This window comes from Tamandua tetradactyla, chromosome 17 (genome assembly GCF_023851605.1).
Source record: "Tamandua tetradactyla isolate mTamTet1 chromosome 17, mTamTet1.pri, whole genome shotgun sequence".
NCBI lineage: Eukaryota > Metazoa > Chordata > Mammalia > Pilosa > Myrmecophagidae > Tamandua > Tamandua tetradactyla.
This window is the reverse complement of record NC_135343.1, coordinates 77,802,211-77,814,879: the sequence shown is the minus strand read 5'-3', so window position 1 is coordinate 77,814,879 and position 12,669 is coordinate 77,802,211. Positions and strand designations below refer to the sequence as shown.

General features: G+C 33.7%; 1 protein-coding gene across 12 annotated transcripts in view; it reads right to left on the bottom strand.

The window, feature by feature from the left end:
- Window positions 1-12,669, bottom strand: part of BIRC6 (baculoviral IAP repeat containing 6) — a 311,805-nt gene that overhangs the window by 222,045 nt on the left and 77,091 nt on the right. For all 12 annotated transcript variants that reach the window (XR_013164578.1, XM_077135017.1, XM_077135019.1 and 9 more), the window contains exons 7-9: window positions 6,011-6,233; window positions 5,769-5,929; window positions 611-669 (exon numbers count right to left, since the gene is read on the bottom strand). Coding sequence is in view for 11 of the 12 variants with exons in the window: in XM_077135017.1 (XP_076991132.1) it covers window positions 611-669; window positions 5,769-5,929; window positions 6,011-6,233 (443 nt within the window). In the remaining variant the exon portion in view is untranslated. The remainder of the gene's footprint in view (window positions 1-610; window positions 670-5,768; window positions 5,930-6,010; window positions 6,234-12,669) is intronic.

Below are 12,669 nucleotides of genomic sequence, written 5' to 3'. Positions count from 1 at the left end.
CAACTATGAATTTACACTTTAAAATTTATTCTTTATTTATCTGTTTTCTTTTGGGAATAAAGTACAGTAATTTAACTATTACTTTATTTAACAGCCTCTATTATGCAAATAAACTGAACACATTTTGAAGAGCTTAATGTTAATCAACAAAGGTTTAGTTAAATGTCACTTCAATTTGTTGGCTCAAAACATAATACTATTTTATTTTTGTACGCTATATGGCAGGGTCACATTTCCTCTTTTTCTGTGAGTATCCCATTACTGCAGCACCATTTGTTGAATTTTTGTTTGTTTTGTTTGTTTGTTTGTTTCTTTATTTCTTGAGAAGTGCATGAGCCAGGAATTGAACCCGGGTCTCCCACATGGCAAGAGAGAATTCTACCACCGAACTACCCTTGTACCCCCTGGTACTAATTAAATTTAAATATGGAGCACTATGTACATATTACTAACTCAATACTTTTGAGCTATAATATTTGAGTTTTCTGGGTATAATAGTGAAAATTTAGAGTTTGCATTAACTAAGAAATTAAGTGATATTTCAGTTTTACATAAAACTGCATAAATGCAAGGATTTTTTAAAGATATTATCTGATTTTTTTTTACATACCTGTCACAGAATCTGATCTGGAATGCTCTTCACTGTCTGAATCCTCCAGTAAGTCATCACTTAAACCAAAAGACAAAATAATATATAATTTGAATCTCAAAAATACTAATGTATACATAATTATGAGACAGCAAAGAAAAATATATACTATGTTATAACACACTGCTATACATCTCAAATATAAGTATCATACAAAAGTATTAAAAATAAACTCCGGGATCTGTCCTGTAATCACTTGTTGAAGAGTGCTTTGAAAACTATTGCTTTTTATTTCTTTGCTTTGTATATATGTTATACTACACAATAAAAAAGTTAAAAAATTAAAAAGTATTAAAAATAGCTTAAAAGAAATAATTACTAGTTTGAGGTCATAACTGATTAACAATGCTGACAATGAACCACGTTAAATCATTAAATAAAGGTGTGCCTCAAAAACGGTATGAAAACCTCTAACAATCTATGATAACATCTGTAGAGATTTGAAGATTGTTAAAATGCAACTAGGGATAATTATACTAATAATAAAGATAAAAGAGAGCAGCCGCTAATAAAATCTAACAAACCTTCCAGTAGTAAAATTTTGGAAACTATTCTATTACTGAATTCGGAACAATTACTCCAAAATCAAATAGAACAGTTGTATAAGTATCTATGTATGTGTATGTGTGCTCACACTCATGCATTTAATTTCTGATTGGTTGAATGATGAGTTTTGAAAGGGCTGTTAAGAACTTCTTGACATGCAGGGAAACTATTATAACCCAGGAGCCAGTTCGAAAAGCTCTATGTACCTTAGAAAAGCCATGTTTTAATCCTAATCTCATTTTATAAAGGTAACCGTTTCTTCTAATCCCTATTCAATACTGTATGCTTGAAACTGTAATGAGATCATCTCCCTGAAAATGTGACTCAATCAAGAGTGGTTGTTATGCTGGATTAGGTGGAGACGTGTCTCTACCCGTTTAGATGGGTCTTGATTAGTTTTACTGGAATCCTATCAAAGAAGAAACATTTCGGAGAAAGCGGGAAATTCTGAGAGAGCAGAATGACATAGCCACAAAAAGCAGAGAGTCTACTAGCCAGCAACCTTTGGAGATGAAGAAGGAAAATACCTCCTGGGGAGCTTCATGAAACAGGAAGCCAGGAGAGAAAGCTAGCAGATGACGCCATGCTCACCACGTGCCCTTCTAGCTGAGAGAGAAGCCCTGGCTGTGTTTGCTATGTGCCTTCCCACTTGAGAGAGAAAACCTGAACTTCATCAGCCTTCTTGAACCAAGGTATCTTTCCCTGAATGCCTTAGATTGCACATTTCTATAGGCTTGTTTTAACTGGGACATTTTTTCTAGGTCTTAGAACTGTAAACTAACAACTTATTAAATTCCCCTTATTAAAAGCCACTCTGTTTCTGGTATATTGCATTCTGGCAGCTACCTATTCAAGATATAACATACAACTAACATATGAGGCCTCTCATATAAATGGGACAAAACGTTAATGCATTAAAATTAAATGTGCTCAGGAATCTAAGTATAGAATTGCCATATGATAGAGCAATTCCACTGCTAGTTATCTATTCAGAGGTCGTGAGAGCAGGACACAACCCACAAGTTAGATGTCCAGTCAAGAAGGCAACAGTACCTCTTTTATCCTCATTTTCTCTACTATTTACAAACAAGAAAGATATAATTAAAGACCACTCTACCACAATATTAGGCCCTTTCTGTACACTATTAATCACCATTGTTTACAGCTGTTTTAAAAATTCTAACATGCACAATTTTGCAGAAAGGGAAGATAATTCTCCCCCTTATGAAATAATATATTGTACTTATATCTAAAATGCACAAGCATTTTTAATGATATCTTATATATAATGTAAGTTGGCAATCTCCATTAAAAGTGCTTAACATACTACACTCCAAGGGAATGTTGAAATGTTTTGGTGAAAAAAATTTGCTTAGATGTTATTGACAAAGTCAAATACTTTGACTTTGTCGTTAAGTTTTGTTTTTTCAACTGATAACTGTCCACACCAACCTTAAAATAAGAAAAAGACAAACAACCAAAAGAATGGAAAAACTTTAACATCATCAACTAAGTAGCCTCAAGGTATTCAAAAACATTTATTGGCTGGTTAAAGAGAAATAAAGTATGATATCTGGAAAAATAAACCCCAAGAGGAAATACTAATGATTGGGAACTATCTAGATATCTATTAACTATCTAAAATCAAACCAAGAAGAAACAATAGGTTTTCAATACATTAAGAAAAATAACCAAGTATTAAACCTTGCTATATTAAAAGAAAATAGCTATACAGTTTAAAGAAGGAATTCATGGCGGACCATGGTGGCTCAGCAGGCACAGTTCTCGCCTGCCACGCTGGAGACCCGGGTTTGATTCCCGGTGCCTGCCCATGCAAAAAAAAAAAAAAGAAAGAAAGAATTCAGGTACCTTGAAACGAAGTTATAAGGAAGACTGACATTCATACTTACTGAAAATATTACTATGGTTTAAAAGACGTTGATGTGAGACAAATAATAGCAAATATCAATTATGCATGTAAGTTTCTAAAGAAATTACAGGTACTTACAAGATACTTTTTAACATGCATATGTGACAGCAATGAATGTTTACATTTTTTATTTAACTTAAATTTTTTTCATTTCAACATTCTATAAAATATTTTGTTTCTTCATTGTCAAGTTGCAATTCTATCTAAACCATATTTATCAGGTTCACATATTTTTAAATCATGAAATCTTGAAATATAATGATTCAGACACTATTCTTATACCATACAGAGTAAAAAAAAAAAATTAAAATAAAAAAGACTACCAGATAATGACCTCAATTAGCAAAGAAAGCTTTATTCTAAAGGTCTTCAAAAATACATTTTTTTCAATATCTTAATATGATGAAAAAATTCTCATAAAATCAATTCGTAAAATCATATGGTTAAAATCACTGAATTGTACACTTTTTAAAAGGCTGAATTTTACAGTATGTAATTTACATCTCAATAAAACTTTTTTAAAAATCACTTGCATTAAAAAAACTAGGACACATTAAATGTTAGCATTACTGAACAATGTGATCATAGGTACTCTTTATGTTTCTTTTCGCATTACTTATATAATATACTGGATTTAGTAAATCCTTAAAAGATACAAAACCTTTTGCAAGTAATAAACTTATAAAACAATTTAAGATTTTATGGATAAGTTAAAAATGTTCAGTGAAGACGTATTTTTAAAAACTAAATCAGAAGTATCACAATTATCTCAGTTTTAATAGATTAATACCATAAACAACATTTCTGCCAATGTGACAAGGTATAAAATACAAATGACATGAGGCCTCTCATACAAATGAGACAAAATGTTAATGCATTAAAATTAAATGTGCTAATTTAATTAGCACAGGAGCCAAGTATAGAATTGCCATATGACAGAGCAATCTCATTGTAGTTATCTATTCAGAGGATGTGAGAGCAGGACACAAGCATACATTTGTGCACCAATGTTTATGGTAGCATTATTTACAACTGCCAAGAGATGGAAACAACCCAAATGACCATCAAGGGATGAGTGGCTAAACAAACTAAGGTACATACAAACGATGGAATATTATGCAGCTGTAAGATGGAATAAAGTCATCAAGTATGTAACAACACGGATTGATCTTGAAGACATTATGCTGAGTGAAATTAGCCAGAAGCAAAAGGACAAATACTGTATGGTCTCACTGATATGAACTAACATTAATGAGCGAACCTGGAGAATTTCAGTTAAGAACAGAGGTCATCAGGAGATAGAAATAGGGTACACATTGGGTAATTGGTGCTGTAGGTATACACACTGTGCAGCAGGATAGACTGTAAAAATTCAGAAATGGATAGCACAATACTACCTGATTGTAGCACTACAATAACTACACTGAGTAAAGCTGAACGTGAGAATGACAGAGGTAGAAGGGCTGCGGGCTCGTATGAAACCAGAAGGAAAGATAGATGATAAAGACTGAGATGGTATAATTCAGAAATACCTAGAGTGTACAATGATGGTGATTAAATGTACAAATTAAAAAACATTTTTGTATGAGGAAGAACAAAGCAATGTCAATATTGCAGGGTGTTGAAAATATCCTCACATACTACTACCAAGGGAACTAGACAGAGTAATCTTCCCAGCTGACACAGTGAGTCTTTCATTAATGAAATTCTGTTATTACTTCTTAAGGAAAGGACAGGCAACTAAAGGGCTTGTAAAGTAAAATAATAAATCATGGTCTATAGTTTAACACCAATCACACATCAGTAATATAAGAAGCTCCTTTCAGTGAAATGCTATATCCTCAGTATATCAGGACATCTGATCACAAGTTAAATAGGTTCCATTTTACACTGTAACCTTCAGAATCTTAAAAGTGGGAGCTGCTATTGTTTAACACAAGCTCAGTGGTTTGTAGAACACTTCATTCTGCCTCCTGGCCAGTTCAGAGCCCAAACTATAGAATTCCTTGCCAGACAAGTAAGTGGGTGAAGCAGAGTTTATACTTTGATTCTCCTGCCCCCAAACAGATCAGATGTAGCCACGGAAATCAGGAACTTGATTTTGAATGGAGGAAAATTTGATACAGCAATTTTATGAAAATTTTTCTATAGTGAGAATTATATGACTCAATTCATGGCTGACCACGGGTACACTGTTTCAGACAGTTAGCTCCTTTTGCCTAGTCTCAGGTCATTTCACTATTCATTCTCGTTCTTCCATAATTTGAAATGAGGAAAGGGAAAACTAAAATTATTTGGTTCAAATACTTCCATATAGATCTATGAAAAGATTTAGTAGAAAGTGAAATTACAAGTCAAATTCAAGGTTTTCATTTTTACTATAAGGACTTTATTTTTCTATGTGGCAATGATTTCCAACTGGAAGAGAATGAGACAGAAAATAAAGTATATTTTACAAAATATGGTATTTCTGAATGAAAAATTTTCCTCAAGAATCACATAGCTCCTTCAGATTTCTACTCAAATATTTGTTCTCTAACCTCCTAAACTGATCACTTTTTCTGCCTCCTTAGACTTAAGAAAATATGAAATCTAGGAAAAGAAAATATAAAATTTCTATAAATACTATAAGAATTCACATACCTATCTCCTTCCAATTTTGGTATATCTGAACAACTAGAGGAGTCTTCCAGCCATGTTAAAGTTGGTCTCCTTGAATCAACTCCTGAGCTTGGTTCTCCAGAGAGGATAAGCTGTTGTACAATTGCTGGATCATATGCATTAATTTCAAACTTTAAGTGCACCTAAACAAATGAAATGTCTAAGTTTACAACTGATTTTTTTTTTTCAATTTCTAATCTGTTCCTTTAAAATTAAAAACATACCTTCATAAGCTTGGAAACATCCCATATGCAGATTTTTCCTCGTTTAGTTGCAGCAGCTAGAAAATGAGGGCAGCTCCCCGACCCAAAGCAAGATATTCTGTCAGTTCCATCCGTACAAGGAAACTGTGCTGGACTTGTTGCGAGAGTGACTGACAATGGCACATTCTGCGTGTGCTCACCTTTGACAAACGGGCAGTTTGGGGAATGTCTCTCGTGTTCAGACCTTCAATAGATTAAGGAAGGAAAAGTTTATTGAAAAACAAAGCAGTTAAGTCTGCACATTAAAACTGAACTCCAGGATCTTTTTTTTTTTTAACAGTTATTTAACTTAGAATGAATACTCTAAGATTAAAATATACCAAATCATTCATTTTATTGAAGATCACTTTAATAACAGCTGTTATTCACTTTAGTTAGAAATAAAGCCAGTCAGATGAAATAGAACAAAAAAGGCTACATTGCAATTTATACTATATTAAGGTACTGATTGCGTTAATCCTGGACTTTCTCGCACTAGTTTTCTCCAACTAAGAATGAGTAACTATTTTCGGTTTAATTCTTGGGATATAACACGGCTACAGTTGCAAACTACATACAGTAGGAAGTCAATAAATGAATGTCACATCAAGTGGAGGAAATAAAAGATCTGAAAACAAAGAGATCTGCAGAGTATGAATAATATGGCATATAATAAGAATGTAGAAATATTTCTTAAACATCCACTTTTAATGAATGTTTAAGACTCAAGCAAAAAAATAATTCTAGAAGAATTCATTTTAAAAGAACCTTTAAAAGTGAAAGTTTTCAAATTGCATACTTCTTTCAAATAAATGCTGACTGAATAAAAGGACATTTAAATTAATTTGCTAGAAATTCCCAATATTTTTAAGAAAAATAAAATACTAGGACCTCAGATCAAGACATTAAAAAATTATCTGCCCAGGGGTGCATGGATGGTTTGCTGGTAGAATGCTCGCGTACCATGTGGGAGACCCGGGTTTGATTACTGGCCCATGCACCCCCCCCGAAATAATAAAAATATATTCTTTTATTTTATATTATATATATATGCCTATTTCTGCTCTCATTTCTTTCTCATTATTCTATTTTTTACTTAATTAGCTATAAATACAAGGCATTATCTGGTGTATGAGGACCCTGATTTAACAAAAAAAAAAGAACCTTTTTAAAGACATTTTTATATTTCTGTGGCAAAGAAAGAAATAAAACTATTTATAAAGCTTACTATTCCTTAAGATGTACCTACTTCTTTTAAACCGTACCTACAAATTACCTATATCCACATATAAATCCTAAATCATCAGCAATATGCTGATATCCCACATAAGTTCTTTTATATGACATTTATACTTTCACTCCCAGCTGAATCCTAGAGTCTTTCTCACCTATCTCTTTATTTCCTTTCTGAGATTTAGCTTTTTAATTAAAATTTTATTTACATCCTTCATCTTTTTTGCCATATCTTCCCTGAACTCATTGATTTGATTTTTTATCTAATTTAGCATGTTTGTTTAAACATCTTTAATTAGTTGTTTCAACTCCTGTATCTCGTTTCAAATGTCTGTTCATTCCTTTGCTTGGGCCATATCTTCAATTTTCCTAGTATGACCCGTAATTTTCTGCTGGTGTCCTAGGCATCTGGTTTCCCTGATTAATTTATCTCGGAGAGCGTTTTCGCTACTTTCCCCAGGATTTTCTTATTGGCTTTGTTCCGTATTTCTTCTTTGATGCTCAGTTCAAGTCACTCTCAACCTCTAGCACAGCTTCCGCTTAACTGATCAGAATTTTTCAGTTCTTCTTTTTCTGGTTCTTGCCCTGACTTTATGGAACCTTTTCTTTGAGGAGGGTCTCCCCGGATATGATCAACCCCAATCAGATTTTCCCAAATCAGACAGGCCCAGGTCTCAGGAGAACGGTGTAATCAGTATCAAGTTTCCCTGAGAATGAGCCCCAGCAGGCATTCCCGTGAAGCCTCGAGACTACCCTTTTCCTAGACAGCCCACCAGGTGGCACCTGTCAGCCCACAACCCCCACCAGTGTAAAGTGATGCAGTACCTCTAACTCTCAGCAGACCCTGTCCCTGCCAGGGGTGTGGCTGAAACAGAGGCTGAGGTAGAAGACAAGCTTAAGCTGCTGCTGTTTTCCAGCCCCTGGGGTCTGAATTCTCTGAAGGAAGGCCCCCACTTGAGCTGGGCTCTGCCCCAACCACCCCCCTCCACACACACACCTTTTCTTGGATAAGGTAAGCCCCTCAGGGAATTATCTTCCCCACTTGAATGATTATTTTGTCTCCCAGACCTAAACTCCACCCTTGCCTGGGGCAGCTCTGACAACTGAAAATGCCTAAGACTTTCTCTCATCAGCTACTTAGAATAGTTAAAAAAAGGAAAAAAAGAAATCCCTTTTCAGAGCCAGTCCCCAGTCCCCAAAATTCACCAGTTAAGAGTCAGAGTTGGTACCCATCTCTATGTGGGCCCTTCTTGGGACAGAACCCCTTTCCAGTACTCTGAGCTCAGCCAACTCTTTATTTTATGTCATTTAATTTTTTTCTGTCAGCCTACAGCAAATTTTATTCTCTTCATTTTGAAAAAAGACATTAATTCCTATTTCACAGTAACTGTAAGGATTGAATGTCAAAATATTCTCTTTCCTCCTATAACAGGAGGTCATAGGTTAAAGTGAGAATTAGGTTAAAAGTATATAAAGTTCTTAGAAAACCATATTTATATACTATTATATAAATATGTTATTATTATTATTACTATTTCTACTGTCACTAGTAAAAATAAGGTTGCAATACAACTGCCTGTAAAACTTAATCAAGTTCTGGTACACAGGTGGTTCAGTGGTAGAATGCTCACCTTCCATGCATGAGACCCAGGTTCAATTCCTGGACCATGCACACACACACACACAGACACACCCAAAAATTTTTTTATCAAGTTCTAAAAGTTCATACACCAGAATTCAACAGACATCTAAAATCACTAGAAAAACTGAATTTGTGGCTAGTAAACCTGTCTCCAAGAAAAGCTAAATGGACTTCAGCTTAAAGTGAAAGGACATTAGAGAGTAACTTGAGTCCAAAGAAATAAAATATACCAATAAAATTAGCCACATAATACAAATGTAAAAATCAATATTAATGTATTTCTCATCAGTCCTTCTTTTCTATGATTTAAAAAATAGCTACATAACATAATAAGTCAATGTCAGTGGATATACAATGTATAATGATGTAATATGTAACAATAACAGGAGCAGTGGGGTACAGATACATTTAGGAACAATTTCTATATAATGGAAGGTAGCAACCAAGGAATTGAGCAAACAAAATTATGATCTAGGAAACAAATAGCAAATGTCAACCTAACTCCTTCCTTTATCAGTAATTTTACTAGATGTAAAGTGGTTAACTCTAATTAAAGGGCAGAGACTGGCAGACTGGATTAAGGAAACCATGAGTCAACTATTGCTGTGTAGAACAGACACACTGTAGAACCAAACACACTAATACAATGAAAGTGAAAGAATGAAAAAATGTATATATCATGCAAACATTAACTGAGAGAACTGGAGTGGCCATACTAATATCAAAAAAAGACAGACCTTAAGATAAAAGTTGCTGTAAGAGATAAAGAACGACATGATATATTGATAAAAGGGTCAAGCCATCAAAAAGATAAAGCAACCATAAACATATATGTAGTTATCAGATTTCCAAAATATATCAAGCAAAAATGACAGAAGAAGGGGAAAATAACAGTTGTTGTTGGAGACTTCAACACCCCAAATTTCTGTTGGACAGAACAATTGGACAAATGACAAATCAAGAAGTAGAAGATCTGTGTAACACACAAAGCAGCTAGATCTAACATGGAATACTCTACCCAGCAACAGCAGAATATACATTCTTCTCAAGTGCACATAGAACATTCTCCATGTTAGGCCACAAAATGCTCAAAAATTGAAATCATGCAAAGCATTATCTCTGACCAGAACAGAATGACATTAGAAATCAACAGAAGGAAACTTGACAAATACATGAAAGTCAAAAAGCATACTCTTAACCAATGTATCAAAATGTATCAAAGAAGCTAATGAACACTTGTAGGTTCATTAAAATGAAAACAAAACATACCAAAAGTAGGGAATGTCAAATGGTGCAACCACTGTGGAAGGCAGTTTGGCGGTTCCTCAAAAAGCTAAATATAGAATTGCCATACGACCCAGCAATACCATTGCCAGGTATCTACTCAAAGGACTTAAGGGCAAAGACACAAACGGACATTTGCACACCAATGTTTATAGCAGCATTATTTACAATTGCAAAGAGATGGAAACAGCCAAAATCTCCATCAACAGAAGAATGGCTAAATAAACTGTGGTATATACATACGATGGAATATTATGCAGCTTTAAGACAAGATAAACTTATGAAGTATGTAATAACATGGATGGACCTAGAGAATATTATGCTGAGTGAGTCCAGCCAAAAACTAAAGGACAAATACTGTATGGTCCCACTGATGTGAACGGACATTCGAGAATAAACTTGAAATATGTCATTGGTAACAGAGTCCAGCAGGAATTAGAAACAGGGTAAGATAATGGGTAATTGGAGCTGAAGGGATACAGACTGTGCAACAGGACTAGATACAAAAACTCAAAAATGGACAGCACAATAATACCTAATTGTAAAGTAATCATGTTAAAACACTGAATGAAGCTGCATCTGAGCTATAGGGTTTTTTTTTTTACTATTATTACTACTTTTATTTCTTTTCTGTATATTAACATTTTATATCTTTTTCTGTTGTGTTGCTAGTTCCTCTAAACCGATGCAAATGTACTAAGAAACGATGATCATGCATCTACGTGATGATGTTAAGAATTACTGAGTGCATATGTAGAATGGTATGATTTCTAAATGTTGTGTTAATTTTTTTTTTCTTCCCGTTAATAAAAAAAAAAACAACAAAAAAAACATACCGAAAGTAATAGAATGAAGCAAAAGCAATACTGAGAAGGAAATCTGCAGCTATGCCAACACTAAAGAAAAACTATCTCCAATCAATAACCTTACCTTCCACGTTAATGAACTAGAAAAAGAAAAGCAAACCCAAAGCCAGCAGAAGGAAGGAAATAAAAGTTTAGAGTGGAGATATGTGAAAGAGAAATGCAAAAGAATCAATGAAACCAAAAACTGGTTCTTTGAAAAGATGAACAAACTTGGCAAACTTTACACTAAACTGACCAAGAGCAAAAGAAAACTCAAGCTAATAAAATCAGCAACAAAGTGAGAACATTACTATCAATGTTTACAAGGATAAAAAGGAATTATAACAGTATACTATGAACAATTGTATGCCATCAAATTAAATAACCTAGATGAAATGGATAAAGTCCTAGAAACAAATTGCCAAAACTAAGTCAAAAGAATTAGAAAATCTGAACAGGCCATTAGTAAAGATAATAAAAAATCTCCTAACAACAAAAAGGTCCAGAACAGATGGCTTTGCTGGTGAATCTATCATAAAAAAACATTACTCTTTCTCAAACTCTGCCAAAAATAGGGAAGGAAATCCTTTCTAACTTGTTCTATAAGGTCCATTTCTATAATTAGAAACTCTAATACTAAAGAAAAACTACAGAGCAGTATATCTAACAAGTATACATTCAAAAGTCTTCAAAAAAAAATTCAATCCAGCAGCATATTAAGAGTAATTAATGACTAAGTAATTCCAATCTGAAATATATACCCAGAAGAATTGAAAACAAAGTCATAAACAAATGCTTATAGCAGCATTTTTCACAATAGCCAGAAAGCGGAAACAAACAAAATGTTCATAAACTAATGAATGGATGAACAGAATATGGCATATCCATGCAAAGGGGTATTATTCAACTATAAATAGGAATGACTTACTTAGACATGCTACATCATGAAACCTTGAAAACACGTCACACGAAAGAAACTAGCTACAAAAAGGTCAGGTTATAGGACTCCATTTATAGGAACTGTCCAGAATAGGCAAAACCATTGGCAGTAAAAGCAAATTAGTAGTTATCAGGGACTGGGGAAAGAGGTAATGGGGTCTGACTGCATGATGGGTATGGGGTTTCTGTTTGGAGTGCTGAAAATGTTCTTCAGTTATGTATAATGATAGTTGCACTACACTGAGACTATGTTTGAAATCACTGAATTTATACTTTAAAATAGTTAAAATGGTGAATTTTATGTTATGTGAATTTTACTTCAATAAAAAGAAATTATTTCTTCCCAAAATATACATATATAAATTGCTTAGAAATATTTATACAGTATTATACAAACATATGCTATTATTATTATTATTGCCAGTCTCATAGCAGCTACTTGTAAAAATGAGTTCGCAGCACATGATCTCTAAAATGTAATCAAGTTCTAAAATATCATGCACTAGAATTCAAAGATACCACAGACATCTAAAGTTACTATAAAAATCGAAACGTAAATCACAGGGCCCATCTCCATGTATTACCTGTACTAACTGCATGCCCTCAATAGACCCAAGATTTAACTGCTGAACTCAAATTGCTGCTTGAGTTCATCCTATCATAGCTCTGGTTTTCACTATGTGCTGGTTCTATTCTTT